Genomic DNA, 26428 nt, shown 5'->3' with positions numbered 1-26428 from the left:
AATCCAACATGGTCTGATTCCCGTAGGCCCCCCCGTGGCCAGGATTCTCTTCCTCGCTTTCACTTACCATTCCATCTTCCACTTTAGCAGGAAGAGACTTCAGCCATAATGAATCCCCTGTACTGGGGGGAAAGGTAGTCTGGAAGGAGGAACAACAAAGGGCCTGTTCTTAGCTGTTTATAAGGCTTTCGATCCAGAGGAGGATGCTTTAGGTTTCAGAAACTCCAGCTCAATGTTCACAGAAGAGGTGAGTCAGAGTATCCATCCAGAAATCAGTCAGTACTGGGGGAAGCCAGGAGTGACGTCTGCCATGAGCGCATGGAGGTGGCTGTTTCACTCTTCCCTTCCTCCTTGCGTGCCTAACCCATGCACGGGCCACCATGAGAATCCTCCACCCCCATGCATGTTTCCCGTGGGAGAGGTCCACCCTCCCATTGTTGCTCACATGGGCTCACCCAAGCACGTTCCCCTCAGACGTTGTTCTCACACTTTTCCATGAACACCCTGTGGGAGACAGCCCCACCTGCTTTCCCCTTGTAAGACAAGAGGACCCACATGCATGTTTTTCCCCTCCCAGAGAAATCATTCTCTGCCTGAAACATTCACTTTGCTGTGCTTTCCCCATGAAGCACCTATACATCTTATACACTCCCCCACAGGAGACCCTGAGTTGCAAAGGCATTGCCCTATATGATTCACCTGCTCCATCTGAGCATCTCATGAATCTATCCCCACACCACACAATCTGATGCGCCAGGGTGTCCCTGAGGCACCTACCTCTGTATGCATGCTCCCCCCATGCCATGCCTGGCCCAACATGCCTGCGTCAGTACATAAAGTCCTTCCCATAATGCATAGCCCCTCCATTAAATGCATGTGCCAGTGCCCACTCTCCCATGAGCTATCTGCTCCCATACACTCACTCCACCCATGGTGGCTCATGCAATGCTCATCCCCAAACATAACCTTCCCCTATAATAAACTCACCTGCCTCTGCATACTCTTTTGTTGGACACCTGCTTCCCCTACCCAGCCTTCCCCTATGGGATGTCTGCCCTGTATACACACTCTCCCATGAGATATCTACCCCTATGTGCACTCCTGTATGGACGTTCTCCATGGCACAACCACTGCTGCATGTGCTTTGCATTCTGCACTCTCTCTCCCCCAACATAGGCTTTCTTCCATGCTAATGAAGTCTGGAAACATATATATTCTAGATTGATGCTCTTTTGGGGCAGAGGGTGTCTTTTTTATCCTGTGCTTGTACAGCACCTCACACAATTGGGTCCTACTCTATGACTGGGGATCCCAGGAAGAAGCTTTAAGCAACACACCACCCCAGCCAGAGTAGAGAGCTTGGCGCACTGCACCTGGTGCAAGATCTAAGGCCTTAACCAGACACTGTGAACCAAAATCAGGCCATATATTAAAGCAGATGCTCACAAGTTCACTGCCCAGTACACGAACTTGGCAAAGCTGTTGCTAGTGTACTAGGCACTAGATATTTACATACATCGATTTCAAGGTGAGCACAGATACATCCCCAATCTGGTACAAGCTAAGATGGTTTGACAAAACAACCAATAGGGATGTTTTGTCCAAGATATCAGGAACAAGAGGTAGTAACAAACAGATACCATGAAATACGTAAGGTGGAGTATGGTAGTTGTTTGCTTTAGCGTATAAATGTTGGGGAACTTCACCTTAATTCTTTGTTCGGCCAAGGGGGCAGCGGAAAGTCCCGCCGTGAACTGAGCTGTTCCTTGCCACAGGGCACTCATGGGTTAGCATATCTGTAACCACGGAGCCAGGGCAGTAGGACTGTGTTTTGATGGCAATAAACCTTGCTGAGTGCCTTTGTCACTGAACCGTGCCTGTGGTCCTTCTTTATGAGAAACAGCAAGGTCCGCTGAATGTGCGGGCTGCCTTATCTGCTCCAAGAACAGAAGCACTGGACTGCCTGAATGGCATTACTAAGGCAATGACAGTCCAGCCTCAGCACTTAACCACACAGGGTAGTACTACTGAGGTCTGTTGAACCAGCTGTCTGCACAGAGCTGGACAAGTATGCTGAAAGAACACAGACCCGCAAGCCAACTGACAACACTGGCTATTTGTAAGTAGAAAGTGCTTGCTGGGGAGAGAGCACATCTAAAATCAATACAATCACCCCGTATCTTTGCTTTGAGAGAGGTCATCATTAAATATATTATTTGTTGCTATTTTCTTCTCTATCTGCTTAACTGCAGCAGGATCACGCATAGCTTTCAAACAATGGCAATTTCTTCAACCTTTGGAGGTTAGGTAAGATTATCACAAATGGTCTCTTCTGACTTTATAATTATGAGTCTTATAGTCTATTAACATTTTAAGTAAAATTTTCATAAGATCCTTAGACCCACTGAAAATCAATAAGATGTAGAAGCCTTTAGTCTAAGTCTCGATGACCTTCCTGTTTGAAGTTATGATATAATCTTGCTTCCCAGAATCTCATCTTTTTTTTTTCTTCCTTCTTCAGTTTCCACTGTAATGATTGCAAAGCAATAATTGACAACCTGACTAGAAAGAAGCTGATGTAGCGATGTCTGGCTGAGTTTGCAGAGAGACAAACAATTGCTCTGGGTAGGGCGCACCATTCTATTCATCCCTCAGCAAGGGATTGGGGTTTAACATTGAGGTCCAAATATGTTAATTTGTCAACACAGGTAACAGTTGATCAAAGTATGTGAAAAAGCAGCACAATAAACACATGCACGGTCTATGGTGAGCAGCCTCTCATTTAGATGCCCCAAACAGGTGGTGCTTATGAAGTTACCAACACTTTCCCCACAGTCTAAACTGTGGAGCTGAAAGGGAGGAGCAGGGAAAAAGAACAGCAGAACCCCTCCCCAGAGGGAGCTAATTCCAGAGCCCAGGATTGAATATGAACCCCCAGAAGGGAAAGCCAATCCCAGAAGAGCACATATGAACATCTGTATAGTCAACTACCTCACTTTGGTGTCTCAACTGGGCAGAGTTTGGCTTGCAGTTTGAGTTTGGAAGTACCACTGCTTTTTTCGCCCCAGTTCATTTCCCCGGTCTTGCAGGCTCCCATGCTGAAGTCAGCCTTCTTTTGGCCCATAAGCCCTCACTTCACCTGTACGCTGGACAAGGTTCTTGCTGAAAGCTTGAGCTCACTGTTTCAAGGAGGAAGCTGGAGGTACAATCTTCGAAGAAGCAGGCTCAGGCCTTGGCCATTGATTTCTTATAGGCATATAGACTAGGCAGGGACTCTTGTTGCGTTTAGGATTATATTTTTAATTTAGACACGGCTCTGAGCAGAATATCACAAGACACTGCACCAGCTCAGAAGTAGCTTCAGGTTACACTGTGAGTGAGGTTAACCTGAGTCACATTTCCTCCCTTCCTTCCACATGCCCCAATGGGGAAAGGGGGTTGGGCAGCAAATTACACCAGTCCTTGTGCTAAATGATTTCCTGAATAATGGGCCAGATTGAAAACTGCAGGCGGTAAGAAAGCAAAGCGTATGCTCTCTCTCAACGTAATCCTGTAAAAGACACTCCGATACCAAGGTGACAAATGCCCTATATTTCTTATAACAATAATGCTAAAAGACCTGCATATGCATTAGTCCCAAGAGAAGCCAATGGTATAGTTTGCTATGCCATCTATATCTTGCTTTTTCTTCAGATGTGTACAATGGTCTCTATAAATAAAATCACCTCCTTTTTTGTTGTACAATTTTTATTGTATAAAATCTAATGACCAGATCAAATAATCTTTATTAAAAAACTGACCACTAAAGTACTGAAACAATTTAATGTTATAGTTTATTTCCTGTAATTCACAAGTGAGCATGCACTAAAAATAATAATAATACAAAAATCTACTATTGAGGTTTGCAATTCACATTTCATTTCCAAAAAACAGGCCTTGAAATTCCAAAGCACAAGAATTTTCTAGCACTAGTACATAAAGCGCTCACTCTAAAGCTAGAGAATATACCGCACTGACAATTCAAATAGCATATTTTCTGCACATTAAATTTTTTGACTCACATAGGTTCCCCAAAAGCAGAATACTGGACAATCCAGTTCTTATGTTCCTTACTTCTGGGGTCTACTCTCCTCTATATACATGCATTTTAGCTCCCATTAATGTCCTGTGAATATCAGGTAATTAGATTATATGTTCATTTTAAATGTTCAGAGGCACTGAACCAAATCAATCTCTTGTTTGAGTCACCAATGTCCAGGAAATCGAAATGAATATGGTCCAGATTACTTGTTAGATTTTTCAGGTCTGCTGCATCTTTTTACGCATCTCTTCCAGTGCTGCCGCTCGTTCTCTTAATAGCCGTTTCAGTCGTTTTATTTTTTCATCCCTGATTGTTTCATCCAAGTCTGGCGGAGTCAAAGGGAAAGCATCGTCTCGAAAGGAACTTTCACTAGTTGAAACATCATCTTCGGAAGAAACTAAAGCTGAACAGCATGTGTCTTGAACTTGGTTATCTTGAACACATGGGTCTTGCTCAGAGTTCTTCCCTAGAGATGATCCGATAGAGCTTGTGGAATTTTTCTGCTGTAATAAGACTGGTGTGGATGAAATACGCTTGTTAAGTATTACAGAACTGGTGCTGTTGTTTTCCACGCTTGGATTTATGGCTGATTTGACCATCATTTTTCTTCTCTTTCCATTTTCTGGCATTGGCGAGAGTTTAGCTTTTCTTTTTTTAGTCAAATCCTGTTCGAGGTCCACAATTATCTGTATATCAACAAAAAAATATATATACACTAAATTGCATAGCATTTCAATGTTTTATCATCAAGGTAAATTAAGCACATACGAGAACAACTATTTGTTGTAGTTATCTGAGGTTACTGTGCTGAAATAATTCATTAAATGGTTTGATGCAATATGCTCCAAAGTTAAGGTTACCCTTAAGTAAATAAATATTAAAAAGTATGTAAACCTGCAGAATCCTAATTCTGTCCCCACACCAACACCAACAGAACAAGAGGAAACTAAGAACTGATCCTATCTTCCAACAATGCACACCAACAACTGTGAAAATTGACAAGTGATCTAACTGAACTACATCACTGTTGTTGATTGACTGATTGTTACTTGTAGCAGTTGAAAAGAACAAGGTTATCTTTGCATCCTTGCCATAAATTACTACTGTAAGAACACACACAGGGCTTGTTTACATTGAAAATGCTAAAGGGGCACCGCTGCTGTAGCACTTCAGCGTAGACGCTACCTGCGCTGACGGGAGGGATTCACCCTTTGGTGTAGGAATCCACCTCCCTGAGAGGTTGTAGCTAGGTTGGCAGAAAAATTCTTTTGTGGATCTAGCGCTGTCTACATGGAGACCTAGGTTGGCTTAACTATGCTGCTCAGGGGTGTGAATTCACATCCCTGATCAATGCAGCTAAAGCAACCTAATTTTCTAGTGTAGACCAGGCATAAGTCGGCAGTTTTTACATGTCCTCAACTGAACTGACCACAAACAGGACAAACTATCCAGGGTTTAAAATAGTTGGGTGTTGTCTTACTGCAACACTTAGCACACACGTCGCTACTGCATTTGAAACAATTTTTAGAACTACATTAAATTAGTTTAAACTATATAAAATATTGAAAGACAATGGTACAGAGTGCAGCTTTCCTCTCCACTTCTGTTCTAATGTTATTTAAAATTAACTGTTACCCCTGTGGGTCATTTACTGCTCAACATCCAATATTCATACCTGAATGTGGAAGGGGTCCTGTGAAATTAATGGTTTGTAATCACATCATTGAAGACTGTATTATAAGGAAGACTCACAAGGGGACCGAGTTCAGGTTTCATGGGTAAACTCAGCTTTGGTGTTTCCTAGATTTCAAGTGCTTCACTGTGATACCTTAAAACATTTTTAATGGAATTTCCTATATTTTTTTGAAGAAAGAAAATCCTCCCCAAGCTTCTACTTCCACTGGAGTCAATGGCAAAACTTCCATGGTCCACGATTAAGGACCTCAATGCACATCTTAAGTTATCTATGGAGCGTCATCAAATGAGTGTGAATAGGCCCACTTATGGACATTTTAACAAATTGGGATAAAGCTTTCAGCATCAATGAAAGAAGCAACCAGAACAGTCCTCCCAAATCCAGGGAGAATATATTATTGAATCATCCTGTTGACCTATTTCCCTGTTAAACCATGATGTAAACTTACCGACCAGGTTTCAGCAACAAGATCAGGGGTGGGCAAACTTTTTGGCCTGAGGGCCACATCAGGGTTCCAAAACTGTATGGAGGGCCGGGTGTAGTGTATTAAATTGGTCTCCGTAGGAATGTGCTACTTATAGTGTATTATTTACGGCTGCCATTCCTGGTGCTCCATAAGTAGCACATTCCTATGGGGAGCAATTTAATACACTACACCCGCCGGCTCTCGCAGCCCCGCTGCCAAGAACGCTGACGGCATGGTGAGCTGAGGCTGTGGGGGAGGGGCTGGGTGCAAGTCTGCCCAGCCAGGAGCTCAAGGGCTGGGCAGGATGGTCCCACAGGCCAGATGTGGCCCGCAGACTGTAGTTTGTCCACCTCTGAACCAGATTAAATATATTATGACATTATATACATTAAACACACACACACGACAGGCTTCCGCCAAGACAAGATATCTAACAATGTTGGATGTGTGTTGGGGCTACCCACTCCGCCTAATCAAAGGAAAATTCTTGGCTATCACAGTGTTGCCAGGCCTGCTCTCAGACTTTTAAAGATGTTTATGCAAAAAAATTAGGGAGGTTGCTTGGACCTCTCTCTTCCTTCTCTCCTCCTTTATGGCCAACGAGGAGGCTTCCAACCCATTGCACTCTTGTGTTCCCCACTCCCAAACAAAAAGAAGGGGAGGATCGACCCTAGGAAAGCTGCCCTCCTATCCTGCCTAGGTTCCTTAATTATCTTGGCCAGTCCTGGGCCTAGACTTCCTGGGCAATGGAGAAGAATGCCCCCTGTGGCTGCTGCTCTAATTGCTGTGTTCAAACCTGAGTGGTGGTGAGTGAGTCTCTCTCTCTCTTTCACATACATACTTATATATGTAAAATGTGCAGGCTTGCAAAATCAGTAGATTGAAGCCTGAATTAGTAATTTAATAATTACATTAAAAAATCCAGATGATTACTGAAAATTAGGGAGAGCTGGCATCTGATAGTATTAGCATTATATCATGAGAAAGCGTTTGATTGGGTAGAGTGGAACTATTTGGTGTCAGACTGAACAATGTGGAGTTGGATACTGCCTTCTTAGATGGATAAAAGGACTCTTACTTCTATGATTCTTAATGTATTGTAGAATTATCAATCAAAATCACTATACCACTGCAATTATTTCTCAGAAGAAATAAGAATGCCAGAACAATAGCGAAAAGCCAACAAAGCACTAGTTTTCAAAAGGCAAAGTAGTAGCAACTACTACTCCATAGATCTAATTCCTATTCTTAATAAAATAATGGAATGAATATTGAAGGGGAAATTAGTATTAATGAAAGGTGACAGAAGCAAGACCAACAAGCAGAACGAGTTAATAAAGAACAGATCTTTCCAGACAAACCTCATTGCTTTTTGTTCTTGTTTTTTCAACTAGATGTACAAAATAAGTGAATGAAGGGACAAAGTACATATATCACATCTAGGTTTCAGTCAAGCAGTTTCTGAAGAATTTAATCTTTCATTTAAAATTAAGTTTCTAGCTCTTGTGGTTGTGAAGATATTGTCCTATACGTGAGGAACACAGCCTGATCTTCCCTAATCTGCAGATTGTGTGATGCTTTAGCAAAAAGGGCGAACATGATAACAGACAGAGGAACATCAAGAAGGAGAAGGGAGATGTATATGGCATTGGTAAGGCAACTACTGGAATAGTGTGTCTAGTTCATGAGCTCACACTTTAAAAAAAGAAAGTTGAAAACTGGAGAGGATTCACAGAAGAACAGCTGAATAATAGGAGATGTGGAAAATATGCCTTACAATGACAGACTAAAGTAAACTCAGTATATTTTTCTTATTGATGGAAAGATTAAGAAGCAACTTGATCATGGTCTATAGTTACCCACACGGGGAGAAAATATTTGATGTTAGAGGGTTCTTTAATCTAGCAAAGGCTTAAAATGATCCAGCTGATGGAAGCTGAAGTCAACGAAGTTCAGACTTGAAACAAGATGAAAATTTTGAACAGTGAGTGTAACTGAACACTGAAACAGATTACCAAGGAATATGGTAAATTCTCCATCACTTGAAATATTTACATCAAGACCAGAGATAAAATAGTCAAAAGTGCCTAAGGGACTTAGAAGCCTAAGTCCTGTTTATTTCAAGTGAAACTTAGGCTCCTAGGGGACAGAGGTACAAAGGAAATGAAGCGCCTAGAGATACAGAAGGTGTCTAATGGGATTTGTAAAAGAGCCCATGGTTAAGTGCCTGACTCCTATCAAAATTAAGCTTTGTCAGCTTATTGGCTGAGCTGTCAGAGGACACGTGAGGCCGTGAGTAACCTCGGTTCTACTCTGCCCAGTGGTAAAGCCTCTCAAGAGTCTGTGGCTCTTTATGCTCCTTTGTTTCAGAGCTGTAACACCTCTCACATGGCTTCAGACATGGTTTTTGTTTGAATGAGCCATCAACACATGCCTTATAGCCTTGGCAACAAACAACAACCATCCCGGTAAAGGCACACGTATTTGGATGTCAGACCAAAGAGCAAGGATTTGAACTGGAGTGAAGTGAGCTGCCCTGAGAACAAACTCCTGATGCATGTGGGCAATGGACACATTGGGCATCCCTGAGCTAAGGCAAAGAAAATGTCTTAGTCCCTAGCTGCCAGGATAGAGTGAAGAGAGATACTCCATCTTGAACTTCTGGAAATGGCTGAATGTTCACAAAACATATCCAAGAGGGGTCTGACTGCTCCGGATTTTGGGGAGGAAGGGAGACCATAACTTAAACTGAGTTGAGTCTCAGCAACTGGCCTTATGGGAACAGAAAAGAGGCTCCAACACTGATTAGCTGATGCGACCTGTTGAAGATATGATTTCTTCGATGCGGGATCATGAATGTGAGAAGAGAAAAACAGTTGTCAAAGGAAAAAGGGTGCGAAGGAGAAGGGCTGGAATTCTGAGATATTTCCGTCTCCACAAGACAAGAAATACTTATCTAACAGGATTGTGGGCTAACCCTCAAGAAGAGAGAGAATTTTCTCACTTTTCCCAGCATCACTGACAACCTACCTACTAAAGAGAGGAGTCTCTTGATTCCAGCTGGATATTCCCTATCCCTGAAAGAACTAGACTTCACTACTGGTCTGCAAGACAAAATATGCTGGTATCTGGGTTTATTGTACTTAATGTGAGACTTTTGGATGTAAATATGTTCTATTCTTTAAAAACAAGGACAATGAATGCATATGTCAAGAATCTGAATGAATGATTTCTTCTCTAAGACCTCACTCAGGGTCAAGTCCATGAGATTGAAGAACCTAAAAAAAATAACATTAGGTTCTTTGAAAGTCAGAGCCAGGATACTCATTCTTGATGAGAAGACTCTTCCTCAGAGGGATTACACAATCTGACAGCTGTTTGGCATGGCCTGTTGTAGGCCACTGTTGAAGGTCATCCTGTTCCATGCCACTAGCTGCTGAATGCTAGGACAAAAACATATGTGGACCAACTTGAGGAGACAAGCAAATGTTTTGTCTGATTTAAGACTTCTGTTAGGTACTGAATGGCTGCTCTGGATCACAGGAGACACAGACCTCAGTAAGCACTTGGGTGGATGCTATGATGGTGGCTATTTGAGGGAGAGTTTTACAAGCAAATAATTTCCTCCCACCTCCAGATTTTCACAGACTAAGTTAAAATATGCCATAAAACTTGTCAAGATAACAGCTCTGTCTGAAGTTCTAACTGCTTCTTTGATGAGGTTAGTAACAAAAGAGGAACCACCAATGGAAGCTGTGAGAGGTGGTTTGAAGGAATCTGGGAGAAAAGAAGCGTTTTTAGTGAACTGAGTGCCATCTGCATGACAGATGAGTGGCAACCAACACTGCCTGTACTTGTGGCAGCTACAGTCTGAAACTAGTGCTGAATCGCTAAATATGTTATTTCCTCTCCCCTTTCCTTCACATTAATTTCACTTGTGTTAAATTGTAATTTAATTAGCAGTGAAATTCTACTTCTAAAAGCGTAAGCGTAGGCTATTGGAGGGTACACATCAAAATACATAAACATTGAGATACCTTTTCCTCTTCACCATGGTCCTGCTGCTTAGCTGTTATCGCCATTTCTTGTGGTGATGCACTCAAAGAATTATTATTCTTTTTAAAGTTATTCCTGGAGCACACACTTGCTTCTGATCCTGCAGGAGGAGTTTGAAAGGGAATTCTATTAAGGTATACTCTCTCCTCTTTAAAGAGACCGAATTTCTTTCTTAATTCCAGGTTTTGTTTCCAATCGGGTTCTCTTTTGTGTTTGATTTCAGTGGCCTTTTCTGATGAGCACACCTTCTCATTTTGAATCTGAAATAAGAAAAATACAATATATAAACAGTGTTGCAGCCACTCATCAACACATTTGTGATCATTAAAACATTGATATTCTGGTAAAAAAGTGTTAATTAAACTTTAGATATTGGCTTACTTGGAGAAATTACAATATTGTAAGATGATCATTTGCCTTTTCATTGCCATATTTATTTATTTTAAAACAGCACATAAATTAAAGTTATCAAGTCCTGCTAGTATACTAACAAAGTGCTATGAGAGGCAAGGTAGCCACTTACCCTAAGGTCCCAGAATTACCAAGGAACAGATGACTAAATAGGAAATATTCATCACAACAACAATCTCCTGGATCACAGTGTGTTTGTAGGTGCCTACATTTCAAAGATGACTGATAATTCTAGAAGTTTGGTATTAACAGTCCTCTGTGCATAATTTTGTTGTAAACTGATGCCACTCTTAACCATCACACAACAAATACCTGTCTGAGCATGCACATGTGGGAGGAGAGAGGAAGAGAGGAAGCAAAATATCTGACACTATCTGGTCTCCACAAAGGCCTCAGGAACTGAAAAAGCTCTGACATAAGGGTATCACAAAGCAGACGACAGAAATAAATTCAGTCCCATTTTGGGTGCAAAGGTACATAATGAACTAAAAAACCCAAAACCAAACCCATAATTTGTAGCAGTGATTTAAAATATGTACAAAATGATAAGAAGTATGCCTGGCTCATGTGAATGGTTGGGCTGGCAGAGGGGAGGCACATGTCAAAATGGGACTAGAGAAAAGAAATGAAATAATATTTTAAAATAATAAATTTCTCATCTAGAGATCCTCAGCCTTTCTTAGTCTGCAACCACAAAATGGCCAAATACTCTGACTTGCCACTCACTGTATCCTACAATCTTTTGTGGGTACAGAAGAACGTGGGATTTGGGTCATGGTATTATTTTTTTGTGGATTAAGGCTAAAAAAAACTGTCTAGTGTAGGCTGGGAAGGGTTGTTGCCAGTAAAATTGCTACTCTGTCTCCCTCAAAGTTTCTCTCTGCCTCACCCCTCCCCACCGCCCAAAGGGAGTGGATCTCTCCCCTTCAGAGCACTACATTTACATATCCGGATTGGGAAGGGGCTGGTGAATCCCTCCCCAGCTTGGCATAACATGTGGGGACTGAGCATCTCCTCTTTCCCCACAATGCATTTGGCAAGAAGGAAACAACTCTTGCCTCTAGTTCTCCCTGCTGGCTGATCCTGGAACTGCTCCATGCTGCTAAGCAGAGTTCTTATCTCCACTCTACTAACCAAGAGCCCTGCGACGGAGGGAAATGCTGAGGCTACAACACTCCAGGCCTGGGAATAGCCTCATGTTCCCTCCTTTGCTTCTCCTGAAACCCCTTGTTATTGAGAGTCACAATCCATAAGCTAGAAAACCCTGCAATAAATAGTTAAGAACAAAACCCAGGGCTGTACTACCCAGTGGCCTGTCCCAAAGGGAACAGGTATGATTGGCATCATATTGCATTGTTCTCTCCTTGTCCTCTGATGCTGTTCTTTTGAATGAGGCACTTAGTGGGACTGTGATGACATAAATAACTTAGCCAAGTATCATACAGCAAATACGACTTTAATTTAGTATGGTAGCATGTCCCAGGATGACATGGTAATTGCTACTCGGCATCGTCCTGTTATCTTCTCTTCTGTCCTTGCTTCAAAACCCCCTCCTTCTCTCCCCATACCTGATCCATTCTCCCGTCAACAGCTTGTTGCTATGTAGGAAGACTTCCTCTACCAAAGCATATAGAGATAAGTATAATTTCACCACAGGCTAGAGAATCAAAGGTTCCCCTACATTTTCACTTTCTATCCTCACTGATTGATTCCAGGAAAAACACTACCAACTCTCACCATATGCACCTGAAGAACATGCTCCATCTGGAGAAGCTTAAAAAGGTGAAGTTTGCTACTGCAAGCAGGGGTGGGAGGAGAGGGAGATTTGCCCAGGAGCAGACGCTGCATCCTGGGTGCAATGAAAACATGTACAAACCTCACCCCAGCAACCCACATGAAGAGGGGATGACCTCAGCAAGGGATGGGGCCATGCTCAGATGAGACATCATCTGAATAACCACCTAGTGAGGCAAAAAACTGGGCTGGGGCCCTTGACCTCAGACACAAGTCCCACTCATAGTTTAAACCCACTCCCCACCAGGAAGGAACTGCATGGAAGAGCTTGATAACCTGCTGCTCCAGGGGACAACAGGGGAATATGAAAAAAGAACGTCCTTGGATGGAATGAGATTACACAGAGGGCTGGGCAGCAGAAGAAGGGGCCTGTAGGAGGACTCCCCCCAGTTGATGGTTGCAGGATGGGTTCAAGGGAAGGCGGTTGTGACAGTCTGTACCACTATGTTCACCCCTTTTACAAGACTATGATACATTTTGTACAAAGCATACTGTGTAAGGTATCATTTGAAAACTCATGATTTGCTGATCATTATAGTCCTGGTAAAGTATATGTGGCAACACTGTATGTAAAGATACAAGATTCCACTGTATGATTTTGCCCAGGCCTTTTCCAGCATGTTCTGGAAGGCAGTCACAAACAAGTTCCTGGCCACACAGACTTTCTGTCTCCTAAACATCAGTGGGAGATGATTCTTGAGCAAGAGAAATGGCTACAAGAGGGCAGCGCTCCACATCGTCTCTCCCTTGCTTGCTGCCCACGGCATCATCAACCCCTGAAGAACAAAGGAAGCCACACTGGACTACGGGAAAGAGGGAAGTGGAGATCCTGACTTAAAGAGGTTCAGCCAGTCCCTACATCCCTACAGGAAGCCTGCCCCACAGCTAACCCATCTAGGTGTAAGTTGGCTGTGACAGAAGTAAATTATTTTAGGGTATCAGATAAGAGGAGGCATTGTGAAACCTGTATTAGACAAAGTCAATGAATAAACTCAGGCCCCACACTACAGATGAGGAGATATGGTGCTTTCTGGGCCTGATGGGATACTGTCACCGGTTCATCCTCAACTCTGCATCAATCACAGCTCCCCTGACCCATCTGCTAAAAGGCAGAGAAACTAATGCCTGGTGGGTTGAAACCTTGAATACTCTGAAAATGTGACCAAGCCAGGCACTGGTCCTTGCCAACCCACACTTTACCTGGGAGTTTATTTTCTATACAGATGCTTCTGATGTTTGCCTGAGAACGGCATTCTCCCAGGACTCTTCCAGAAGCATACCCAATCTTATATTTAGGCAGGAAGTTGTTCCCCAGGGAGAGACTGAATTATTGGGAAGGAATCTGTGGCTATCAAAAGGGCTGCGTACTTCCTCAGGTACTACCTGTTGGGTAGTCCCTTTTCTCTAGTCACAGATCATGTGCTGTTGCAGTGGCTACCCTCCATGAAGGACTCAGCCTCTCAGATTATGCATTGGTATCTAGCACTCCAGCCCTATAGCTTCAGGGTGCAGCACCAAGCAAGGAAAGAGCATGCAAATGCATTTTTTTTTCAGGGAGATGGGACTGGGGAGACTCTTAAGCAAGAAACATTTCTGGACTTGAAGAGGAGTGGTATGTGATGGGCTACGCCCCCATCCCACTGATGGAAAGGCAGAGCGTTCCTGCACTCAGGCAGTGCCAATAACATACACCTTCAGAACATGCTCCATCACGAAAAGGGGAGCTTAAAAAAGTGATGCTCGCTACTGCGAGTGGGCGGGGGGGAGGAGGAGGGAGTTTGCCCAGGAGGAAAGGCTGCTGGGGACTGGCAGTGAGCTTCAGTAGCAAGAGGAGCCCAGGCCAGGGTAGTGGTTGCCCTTTCGTTTACCCTACATCCCTCTTCTTTGGAGGAAGACTGACACTGCAAGTCTGATATGGGCAAGAGGTCTTTGAAGGCTGCTCTCAGCCAATAACCGGCGGCAAGACCTGGGGAAAGTCAGCATGTACTAGAGATATTTGGACTCAGAAGAGATCCTGCGAGTGAACTGAACTCCTGCCAGAAGTGGTAATATTGCCCAGGGGGGTGGGCTCCCATAGGGAACCCAGGGGCAAGAAACTACAGCAGAGCTCAGGCTGAGGATCAGCCAACTACACTCTATGAAAACGGATATCAGACTATTTCTTGGTTTTATTTTTTGTGTGCATGCTTTTTTATATTAAAGTCCTCACTTCTACTTATGCACTGTGACTTTTTAACCTAACTTTTTACTAAGCTCTTAGGGGAAGAACCTATCAGAGAAAGTCAACCACTGGCCTCTCTACTTGTGTCTTCCTCCTCTCCAGCTGGATATCGTCAGAGGTAAGTCTATGGTTGCCTGGCATCCACTTTTGCACCTGGTAGCCCAGTCCCCTTGGACTTCCAAGGCTTCAGCTGGTTTGCACGAATACCTTTATCTCACACCGCAGTGACTCTGCTGCAGTCTCTGCAGTCTCTGTCTCTTGCAAAGTGAGCACAAAGCAGTTTCAAATAAGCATTCTCCTCTTTGCCAAATGCTCAGAAGAGGCTGGGACTTGACTGATAGGAAAACAGACTGACGGGACAGGACTCACTCTTCCTTCCGGAAGGAGCGCTCCTCCTTGGTTCCATTGGAAAGGGAGCACAGCTTGGAATGAAGGGTATGGTTCAGTAGGAGTTTTTAGTTAATTTGTTCCAGATTAAAAATGGCAATCATTGGCTAACACAGAAGTAAGCTTCCCTTTCTTTCCTCTTCTCACGTTTGTTCATTAGCATACTACAATCTTACTGATTAAAACCTTATTGCTTTTCTTTTTGGTTAATTAAGAAATATTTGGAGGGGCAGGGCAGCATGCTTGTTTAGAGAAAAATGTGATTTGAATGACACTGGCTTCAGTCACACAGAATCAGGATGTAGACGTAATTTGGTAAAGATAAACATGGGCACATTTTGCTGTAGACAGTTACCTTTTGTTCTTCTTCACTGAAAGCATAATGTTGTTTTGACTGAGGAGTAACAGCAGTTGCTGCTTTGGGAGAATGACTCTTCTCTTTGCTGTTACAATGCATGTTTTCATCCATCACCATTTTTTTAACTGGGTTCACTTCATTTGAAATCCCCCCTGTTGTGGACAAAGGCCTGCATTGGTTTGTAGTAATAATATGCTGATTCACATGTGGTGTTGCAAGCAGAGTGGGTGCAGGTTTTAAGTTCTTTCTTAAATCAGGCTGTGGAACAGGCTCTGTATTTATACTTGGCTTTGGATCCTTATGGGTAAGTGTCATACCTTTATTTTTCGACAACACTAGATTTACCACCTTATTGGTTATCAGCTGAGAGGTGTCCTTTTTAAAAGGAGCGTCAGTACCCGGAGAGGCTTGTTGGTCAATTTGGGCTGACAGAACATCAGACCCTCTTTTTGTCAGCAAATACACTTTCCCATTGTACATCACCAGAGCATTATCTTTAATAGGAGTGATTGTCTGGCTTCCACTAGGGCTGTTAGAACAGATTGGTAAAATATTTGCAGAATTTTTTTCTACATTCTTCATATCCGCCAAGGTTTTCAAGATCTTTGAAGCCATGTTATTTGATGACTTCACAGGAACAAGGTACGGTATTGATGCCTGGGAATTTTCTTGCACGACCCATTTCATTGGAGTCTGCTGGCGCTGTTGGCCATCAGAAGTTCCCACCGGCGGAACAGAACTCTTTACCGTTGTTTGTGCAGTTGTCAGTATTAATGATTCTGATACTTCTGTGACAGGTTTTGGGCAAATGGTTTGCAAGCGCTTGGGAACGACTGTTTTCACTGTATTTACTGGTGACACATAAATAACAGTTGGTGTTTTTGTGGCTTCGGCTGCCCCAGAGGCATTTGTAGCAGCAGCTGCAAGTATTTTCTGCTGTACTGTAGGTGGTAAAGAAGAAGCTGGGACAGATTTCACTTCTGCATGAGCTGGTATCTGAAGGTGATGCCCAGAAGGCAGCACAGGAGATTTCACCGTCACTGGAAGACTTTTTGTGTTGACTAACACATATGCTGTATTACTCTGGTTAGACGAAGCTGACACAGCAACATTTTGCAAAGACAATCTATCAACTGAAACAGAATTACTCTGAACATTAGAAACTGGTTTTGTAGTCAAGCTCTCTTTTTCAGGGTTCACGCTAAGATTTTCCTGTTTATCCAATGTCCTTGTAAGAATGATCTTTCCAGGATTAGTGGATTTAAAAACAGGTATCTTGACAGATGAAGATGTGGTGCTACTGGCAATCTGTGTCTTAAAAGTAAAATGAACTGGACTTGATACATTCCCTTTAGCGGTATCAGGCACAACTGATGACTGAACTAGTGGCATAAAATTTCCAGAAGATTTAGAGATTGGGAGCAACTTCAGAAGGTTTTTTCCATCCGGCCCAGTCGTCTGAACTACTTGGTACATACAGCCTGCAATGCTTAAAAAACAAAAGAAGAGGAAGAAGAAAAGAGTAGTGTAAATGATCAGAACACAGATATTTTGATTAATTTGCACCAATTATTGTACACATACCATAGTCTTATCTTAGAAGCTGGCTAAACTACAGAAAATAACAGATAGTCTTCAGTAATTTCAATGGTAAAACGTATGCTTCTCTAGTGATATACATCACTGGGTCAGCTGTTACAGAACTCTGTCAGTTTGTACTCACGCTTAATTATTATATACTAGAGTGGCAGGGAATGACATTCTTCTCAGCTAAAAATCAAAAACCCCAACATATCTTCCTCCTCTGCCCACAAGGCCCCTCTTTCTGAGGTATAACTTTTCACTATTCCTGGGAGAAGACATCTCACCACCACTCTACTGCTCTTACATTTACCACTCCCCCTCCACACCCCCAGCCACCAAAAAACTGGGGCACCGTGGGGGAAAGAGCATGATGCTGAATGTAAAAAGAGAAGATGAGACATCTGCTCCTCTTTCTATGTTTTGTATCTCCAGGACTCTGGAGAAAGGAGAAGCAGGTTGTTAACATTCAGGCAGGGAGGAAAGGTAAATGCTGGCTCCCTGCCTGCACACATATGTGTAGGGGTCTACCAAATTCGCAGACATGAAAATTGTGTCATGGACCATGAAATCTGGTCTCCCCCATGAAATCTGGTCTCTGGCCTCCCAGCTGTGAAGGCAGAGCAGAGAGCAGCGGCTGCTGGAGGTACATCCAGCTCTGAGGGCAGCACCACTGCTAGCAGCAGCGCAGAAATAAGGGTGGCATGGTATGGTATTGCCATCCGTACTTCTCTGCTGCTGCTGCTAGCAGCAGCACTGCCTTCAGAGCTGGGCACCCAGCAACCAGCCACTGCTCTCCAGCCACCCAACTCTTACTCCTGGGGGAATTCTGCACCAAAAAAAATTAAAAATTCTGCACACAATATTTGAAAAATCTGCATACTTTATTTGTCAAAATAACACAATATAATCATGCCAGTTAGAATTATTTTGGTCATTTATTTCAAAATATCTGTCAGCAAGTATGTCTGTAACAATACAGACCAAAAAAAAAAAAAAAGATTCCGGTGGTGGTGTTTTTTTTGACAAATAGATTCCTTACTAGGCATATTAATACAGAACTTTGTGTAATTTATTTAAATTACAATACAGAATTGTATTTCCTGCACCAGTCAGAAGCAGTGCAAAGACTTGGTGAAGTCAGGAGTAATGGAGGAGCTGAGGGAGAGGAAAGGAGCCTAGGAGAGAACCTGGAAGGTGTTGGGTGTGGATAGGAGGTTTTTCTTTGGAGGGTAGGACGGGGATTGTTAGGGTATTGGGAAGCCTCCCCCATGCAGACCCTGGCTAACCCCAAGCCTCTCCCATTCAGTCAAGCACGTCTGCCCCTGTCCCCGCATCCCGATGGGTCTCCGCACCCCCGCCAGATCCTGAGGCTCAATGCTGTCACCCCACAAGCTCCTGAGACCATGCTCCAGTCTGCCCCTTCCACTAGCCATTCTGAATCCACCTGTGACCTCCCAGCAGTTCTGTGTGCCCCACTCTGTCCTAAACTGATTCTGCAGGCAGGGTGCTGTGATAAACTACTTCTAGGAGAATTCTGCAGCACTAGGCATAGAATTTTGTATTTTCCAGCATAAAAACATTTTGTCTAAGAAGTGCTGTAGTTTTGCCTTTTGCCCCCAAGAGGCTGCTGTGACACCAGAACAGCCAGCTGTGTTCAGCAGCCCCTAATGAGAAAAAGGCAGAACTGCAGCACTTCTTAGGCAAAATGTTTTTTATGCAGGGAAAAAACAAAATTATGTGAGACGTGAATTCTGCATGGCCGCAGATGCTCAGAATTCCCCCAGGAGTAACCCCTGAAGGCAGTACAGAAATAAAGGTGGCAATACCACAACTCCCCATACAAGAGGCTTGCAACCCTGTTTTGGGTCGGGATTCCCAGTATGAGAAACACTGCAGACAAATCACACATTTTTTGTGGGTTGGTCACGGCATAAATAGCAAATTTTGTGGATGTGTAACACATCCACAAAATTTGCTATTTATGCCATGACTAATCCATGAAAAAATGTTATTTCTCCACAATTTAAATAAACCTCTACATATAAATAGTCTGATCCACTTAGCCTGAGATATTCTGACTCCGGGTCTCAACCCCTCAAATAGCACAAAAAGGCTGGGGGAACTTATAAATAAGTTTATGTAAATGTCGAGAGGGCCTTAAGTTATTTAAAAGCTTGAATACTTTGCATGTGAATGAGAGTCGAGGAAACATAATGGCAGACTAATTGCCTGATGAAGATAGAATCAGAGCCATTTTAGACAGGTATTTGGAGTGAGGGTCCAGAAGCACCTTTACCTTATGGAATATGGTGCAAAGAGGATCAGTCCTCAGGCCCGCATCTCAACTAACTCTCTGGGTTCATGTTATGGCTATGATTAATTACACCTTCAGAGAGATGACACAGAAAATAACCTGATAGAGATGCAAACAGAGGCCCCATTATCATTGTGAGAACAATATTCAAATCCAATGGTAGAAGGGATTCATAAACCAGAGAGAACACATGGAGCAACTGTTTCTGTAACTTGGTTACTGAATGGTAAATGTAGACTATCAGCACACTGGAGGGCTGAAAGCCAAGATGGCTGCCATGTGGAACCTGATTGATCTCAATGAGTTTTAACTGTTTCAGCCATAGTTGATAGTCCAAGTCCACAACATGAGAGATTCACTGAACTGGGAAGCAGGTTTTATGGTTCCGATATCAGTTCTGGAAGTTTTGAGAACCAAAACTGCGAAGAAATCCAGCCTGGGGTAATCAACAGCATCTTGGTTCTGTTCCATTTGACTCTGAGCGTCAACAGCATCATGGGGCATGCATAGAAGAACTACTGACCCCAGTTAAGATGAAGGGCCTCCATCAGCAATGCTGAGTCCAGCTTGCTCTCAAGAACGTCTGGAAGTATGTAGTATTCTGTTTCTGGTGAGTGAGCAATCCAGCTGGGCCTTCCAGCCTTTGTGGAAAAGGATGAGTCTTTGAGGGATCATTCATACTTCCAACTGTAGTATCTGCTCAAGAGGTCTGCCAATATATTGTCCTTTCCTAGCAAATACAGAGCCACTGAGGTAATCCGATAATGGATGCTCCACTCCCAGAGTCAGATAGCTTCCTGCCACAGCTACAGAGGTCAGGCTCCCCACTGGTGGTTGGTGCAATACATCATCACCATGGTATTGGCTGGCTGGTTTACCCTGTAGAGCTTTCCTCACTCTGAAATCTAGAAAGTTAAGCTTTCAGCTCCAGCACTTTGATATGAAACCTCATTTCCAAGGATATTTTATGCTCACTTTGCCACAGTCTAAATGTTGCACTCCAGTACAGCAGGTAGAAATACCTCCATTTAAATAAATAAATAAAGATTTAACATTTCCCCCGTTTTCATTTTCAATATTCCACATATTTTTGTACTGACAACCCATATTTGCAGTGTGGAAGTTGTGAGTGGAAAATGAAGGTTTTATTAGCCAAGTAGGACAGAGATGGGAGTTTTAGCACCAGAAGATACGGGTAAGTACTTCATCTAAGTGTTTTTGCTTAAACAACCCCAGTGAAACAATTAATGTGGACACTTAAATAGCTGTCATCATGTTTCAGAATAAAACATCCTATTGAGATGAATGGGGTCACTTTACACCGCCCAAAGCTATTGTTCATGCAGACTCAGGAAGACAGCACCTGACTCCTGGGTCACACGCAGGTTTGTAACACATGGTTCATATTTTGAAGGTTTCTTTCATGACTATGTGGTCTAGAAATTTTTCTCTTTTAGATGTAAAAGCTTAGATTCTGCAGCCAGGAGCAGAATTTGAAGAAAATTCCCTAGCCATGTAACTGCAAAATACTTGGGGCTCTGCACATCTCCCATGCAGTCCACAGGCACCCCAACTCGCTCTCAAAGTGACTATTAATGAAAACAGGAAAAGAGTAAGAATGAACTCCATGATAGGCATGCTCCCAGCAAGGAGTTATGGCTTTGGTTTTTTGTTTTTAATCATTCAACTGATCATGAACAAAGGAAGAAACAGATGACAGAGGCATTAATGATGGTGAGTATGCTCTGGACTCTGCATATCTGCTGGTCAGAAAGAACTGAATAGGTGCTTGCACCATACCCCTAATTATACCTGTGGAACCCTGTGTAAGAGGAAGGCAAAAGGCAAGCTTCACCAACAGATACTGTTTTCTAGACAATATCAAGCTTGTACTGTAGAGATACACTTGTTTTATGGACAATTTGCTAAGGAGGACTAATGAGATGTAGCATTACAAGACACTGAAAGCTGAACAATGGGGAAGGAAAGGAATTTTCAGTCAGACAGTTTAAAAGTTCTCTTTTGTTTACATCTGTTCAACTCAAACATATATTAAACAGTTAGGAGAAAAAGCAGTCTTTGTTAAGATGTGACACTTCTTTTGCTTCAGTTAAGGGTTGAAAAAGCTCGCCATATACACTGGAGATCACTGATGAGTCTTCTATCAAAACTAGGAAAGACCTGGACTGACATTTCAAATGTTTTTTTAAAAATTCAATTTATTTATTTATTTATTTATTAACAGTCTCAACCTTTTTTAATACATCATAAAGTGGGGGGGAGGGGGAGCAGAGAGAGTTAAAAGCCAGTTTTCTCCATGTTACAGATCTCTTTTCCTTTAGAGAATATGATTAGGAATTATTTTGTATATTTAAATGGAATGATGAGACACCAGTCAGTCCACTCACATGTGAGTAATTGGGATCTATTTTTTTAAATGAAGCTTAACTCTTTCAATAAAGAATTATCCTCCTAGAATTCAAGCAGAGCTTAGCAGCTCTGGCATTGCTAAAGGAACCGGGAAAAGGACCTACCTCCAGCTACTAATTTTAGTTTTGCGCTTCCTGGTGACATTGTTGATAAAGAAATCCTTAAAATGAGTTCAACAGTTTCAGATTTTTGAGTTTTGCTACATTTCACTTCCCCTCACACACCTTTTTTTCTTTAATAAAATGACATTTTAATAGAAACTTTCCCTAATTCTTCAATAAGCCATCCCAATCTCTTACTGCCATTTTACTGTAATTATAGGGTGTCTATTTTCCCCCTGGGGTCATGACTCTTGACAATGCACTACATCTTGAATATAAGCCAAACTCTTGAATAGACCATGAATGTGATGAACTTCCAGGAAGAGAAGCAATGATAAGATGGTTGAAATCGTCTCTAGAATGATCCGTCCAACTTCTTCAGTATGAAATTTTGGAAGAGAGCCCAGGTGTAAGTGTCCTAACTTTTTTCATCATGTCACGGGTAAAGGAAACTGACACAGGGATGCTACCTTTACTGAACTTAAGAGCCAGGCTTTTTTTTGTCCAGGTGTGACAATACGCATGACAATTTTTCTAAACTTCCTGTTTAGAAATGGGAGTGGTGGGAAGACAGCAAAAAATGCTTGAACAGGGTCAAAAGTGACCTGCAAAAGCAGAAAAAAATCTGAGTTTGGGCCATTTTTTAATGCTTTTTGTCATTGTTTTTGATATATAAGGCAGTCTGAGGATCGCCATGTTAAAATAAATAAATATATATATATTTTTAAAATCCTGACTCTTTCTTACCTTAGAATAATCAGGAATGTCAAATCTGGTGCGTCCCAGAGGTCGCCTATTGTGAACTTTCTCAGCCATTAACTGAAGGGGAAGGGTGCTGAATCCTTAAGAACCTGTTCTGCCAAATGTTTATCCAAGCACGTATGTTAATAGGTGTTCTTTCAATAGTTATTTCCCTCTCCTAGCCCTTTTTGAACAAAAGTAACATTCCCCTCAATCAGGGTTAACTAGCATGGCATCGCCACTACAGTCTTACCAGCTCTTTATGCTATTACAAAAGGCAAGTCCTGAATTTCTAATGTGAAAGGCAAAGAAAAAATATTACATGCATCTCTCTCTGAAGAGGAAAAAATTCAAAACAAGCAAAAGCCAATACCGTTTCAGGCCTGCGTGATACCTTAAAGAAGTAAGGGGACACAGTTAGTTTCCCTCCTCATCTTTTAGCTATCTATTAGCATTCCTTTAACTCCAGTCATCAAATTGTTCATTTTGCGAACCTCAATGTGAATAAATCCACTAGTGACAGCTGACTTTCTACAAATTTGTGATGACACCATGATTCAGGCCCCATTCTCTTAACATGTTAACTCTGAAACCTAAAGATGACAATCTAATGTATATTATAAATTGGAAGTGTGTGGACAGAATAAAATAAACTGAATATAAAAAACAAACTCCACAAGGAAATTAACTGCATATTTTTGACAGTCAAACCTATAACTAGAAAAGAAAATCAGAAACTGCAGCGGTGACTACAGGAGCTAGTGATCTTGCTCCAGAATTTAGGTCCGGCTTGTTCTTGAGAACCTCCAGCTTGCTCTAGAGTACACAGAGCTTTGGCTTTAACCAGATGGTTCTGGCAGAAGCATAACAAATTCTTTTCTTCTTCAGGATTGTGAGGGTGAGAATGTCTTCTAACTTTGGGTACACAAGGCTTATAGAATTGGTGACTTTTCAAGGAGTTACTGACTGCCAGAATAAGAATGATTATGTTAACTTCTGAACCAAAGCTGTGCCAATCACAGGAATTTAAAGTGATCTTCTTAATCAAACATTAAATGTTAGAGATAAACAGAAATAAAAAGCCTATGAAGCCATTGCTGCAATTCCATGTCCATTTTAAATCTTGTTACTACGCAACTATCTAATTTCTAAATCTCAGAGGGCGTGAAGAACTTCAGATTTCAGAGTCATGATTAAGAACAAGTAGAGTCCAGGTATCATTCAGACTGTAGGGCATTTTCTACAGACTCAAGATTCAATAAGTAAGCTCTGTTTTCACAGCTGGTTGCCTTTCTGGATATTTGCAGATCTGGAACCAGACAAAGAAAGTTCTTTGTGAATAGCTACAGCTCTAAAGTGTATTCCACCTTACCATTTTCCAAACTCATCTGTTTGATAGATTTCGCCTATTCCTAAGAGTTCCATGGGAAACAACCTGTCTTGATTCACAGTCAGAACCTGATTTTGACCAAGAGAGCTCCTCCTCACTGTTTTTAGCGAAACAGTTGATGCAAGAACAGGCCCTAATGTGTTTTTTCCATTTTTTAAAATGTATTTTAGATATCATGGAGTTTCCTCAGTTGCCTCTTGGGAGAGAGAAAGAAAGACAACAGTGTTGAAGGCTAGAACTGCAATTAGCAGGAAGTAGGTAAACTACCCTTACTGGACAGATCAGTGCATCTCAGATCTTTCTGTAACCTGTAGGGTAGGGATTCTGTGACTCAGAAGCTGCATGTCACTCAGTCACAACAGCACTGCAGCTCTCCTTTCATAGAGCTGACTTCTCAGGCACTCCTCTAACAAGGAGCTACCTAAAAGACAAACCAAGCACAATGGTACTGGCTTAGTTGTTGACAGCGGTGAGCTATTTCTAATGACTGTTTAGATTACAATTATTACATTGTACTGATTAGATTCGGCTTGCTCCCTTAAAAAGGTTCTTAACCTGTGCCTGCAAAGATACTGACTGACAAAAAAAGGCTCAAGTGGGAACGAGTAACTGTCCTTCTCTATATTAGTATCTAGTATGGAGTACAAGTCCACTCAATCTCAGAGGTGTGAAAAGGGGAAGTTTTGCTCTGATTCATGCTCCTGTAGGAAACCATCTTTGGCCAACTGAGAGAGATTTATTGCACTTGTAAAGCCACTACCCATTCCATTCCCTGGGAACAGCTCTGCAGCCAGTTCTGTCTGCATAAGAAGAGAGGTTTTTATTGAGAGAAACCTGAAAGTGGCTCAGACCTATTCTGTGTGATGTTCATGGGGGAAGGAGTGAAAGCAGCGCTTGCCCTTCTCCTCACTGATGGCTGCCCCCTTAAGACTTTGGGGGAAGTCTTTATTTAGTTATGCTATTGGCTTAGATCCCACTCAGCCTTCTAGGAAAATCGTTGCCCATATACAGAGAAGGTCTTCTGAGATTGATGCACCATGCCAAGGATGTCTTTAAGGGACTGACCTAGAGCAGGGAACCATAAACCGGCTTCCCAAATTAGGGAAGTTTTCCTTTGATAAAGCAACTCTGGCCACTAGGAAAAGCCGTCAAATCAAAAGCAAAATGCAATTTTACATGAGAATAATATGCTCTTTGTTTAACTATGGAGGCAAGACCAGGTCTGGTGCATATATGTGTAACACGTGCGTGCACACAGTCTCTGTTGTTCCTCGGTAGCTGAACAGACAGAAAACATATCACGTGCCAATCCAACATTAGGGTAGAGCAGAGAAAGTAGGATACAGCCCCCGCCCCATCCTTCCCTACCCTAATCCGAATCCCATTCCTTTCAGGATCCCGTGCAAACGTCTTTCTCTGTCCTCGTAACCCTCCATGAGCCTAACGATGCTTGTTACTTACCCGGCTTCACACTGCGCTTTGAGAGTGCTTGGGAACCCCCAAACTGGGTTCATCCCAGTGACAAGCAACAGCCCCCCCAGTACCTCGGGGTCCTGGTCCCCCTCCGGTGCGGCCCTAGCTCAGTGACAGGCCAGAGCAGCTCGCTGGTGCCAGACCCTGCAGTGGCTGCCGTCCCCGGCCCAGGGCTCTCTCCGAGCGGGTGCCAGGCTCCGAGGCTCCTCCCCAGCCCCGGCCCGGCCCGACCCGGTGGCAGCGGTGGGACCGCTCTGCCGAGAGGCTCCAGCCCGCAGCCCCTTCCCCGGGCACAGCCCCGCGCTGCCTGCGAGCGGCCCTGCCGGGAACCTCTCGTGGGCAGGGGCCGATACTCACCACTGCGCGGCGCTGCCGGGCCCTTCCTCCGGGCTGTGCGGCGCCCCCAGCGGCGGACCGGACATGGTGCGCGGAGCGGGTCCGGGAGGCGCCCGGCCGCCCGCGGGGCAGGAGGGCGCTGTCCAGGGCACTCCTCAGGCGCGGCGGCTCCTCCGGAGCGGAGCGGCCCCAGCCCCTGGTGCCAGGCGGGTCCAGGGACTCCCCCTGCTGGGCGCTGGCGGCCCCCGTGGGCTCCCTACAGCGGGGCCAGGCGCTGCCCGCGGCCTCACGTCACTTCCCCGCTCGGAGGGACGAACTCCCAATGAGGCCGTTAAAACGCACTTCCGGCTGCGGCAGCCTCGCGCACACCCTACTGGCCCCCTCGCAGCAGGGCCCTTTGCTTTCGAGCCCGTCGCAAGCAGCTTCCGCTCAATCTTCAGCCACTTCCGGGTCACGCGGAGGAAAAAATAGGAAAGAGCGGAATTTGCCGCCTGCGGCCTCTGTGCGCAAGCGCGATTCAAGATCACTTCCGGGCGCTTGGGACACACTTCCGGTAGGTAGGAACTACTTCCTGTTCCAAAAATGAGAC

The 26428-nt window shown here is 43.4% G+C and overlaps 1 protein-coding gene across 2 annotated transcripts; it reads right to left on the bottom strand.

The window, feature by feature from the left end:
• Positions 1–3815: 3815 nt before the first annotated feature.
• On the bottom strand, positions 3816–25996 carry LRIF1 (ligand dependent nuclear receptor interacting factor 1). 2 transcript variants are annotated; one of them, XM_050956157.1, is made up of 4 exons: positions 25861–25996; positions 15468–16959; positions 10281–10559; positions 3816–4767 (listed from the first exon to the last, which is right to left on the bottom strand). In XM_050956157.1, the coding sequence occupies exons 1-4, from the start codon at positions 25923–25925 to the stop codon at positions 4300–4302; spliced, it is 2304 nt and encodes a 767-aa protein (XP_050812114.1). In that variant the 5' UTR covers positions 25926–25996; the 3' UTR covers positions 3816–4299. The 2 variants fall into 2 exon arrangements, with proteins under 2 accessions (XP_050812114.1, XP_050812116.1); XM_050956159.1 differs by lacking the exon at positions 25861–25996 and adding an exon at positions 25492–25581.
• Between the last annotated feature and the right edge of the window lie 432 nt (positions 25997–26428).

The sequence above is a fragment of the Gopherus flavomarginatus genome, chromosome 5 (genome assembly GCF_025201925.1).
Source record: "Gopherus flavomarginatus isolate rGopFla2 chromosome 5, rGopFla2.mat.asm, whole genome shotgun sequence".
Taxonomy (NCBI): domain Eukaryota; kingdom Metazoa; phylum Chordata; order Testudines; family Testudinidae; genus Gopherus; species Gopherus flavomarginatus.
This window is presented reverse-complemented; position numbering and strand designations above follow the sequence as displayed.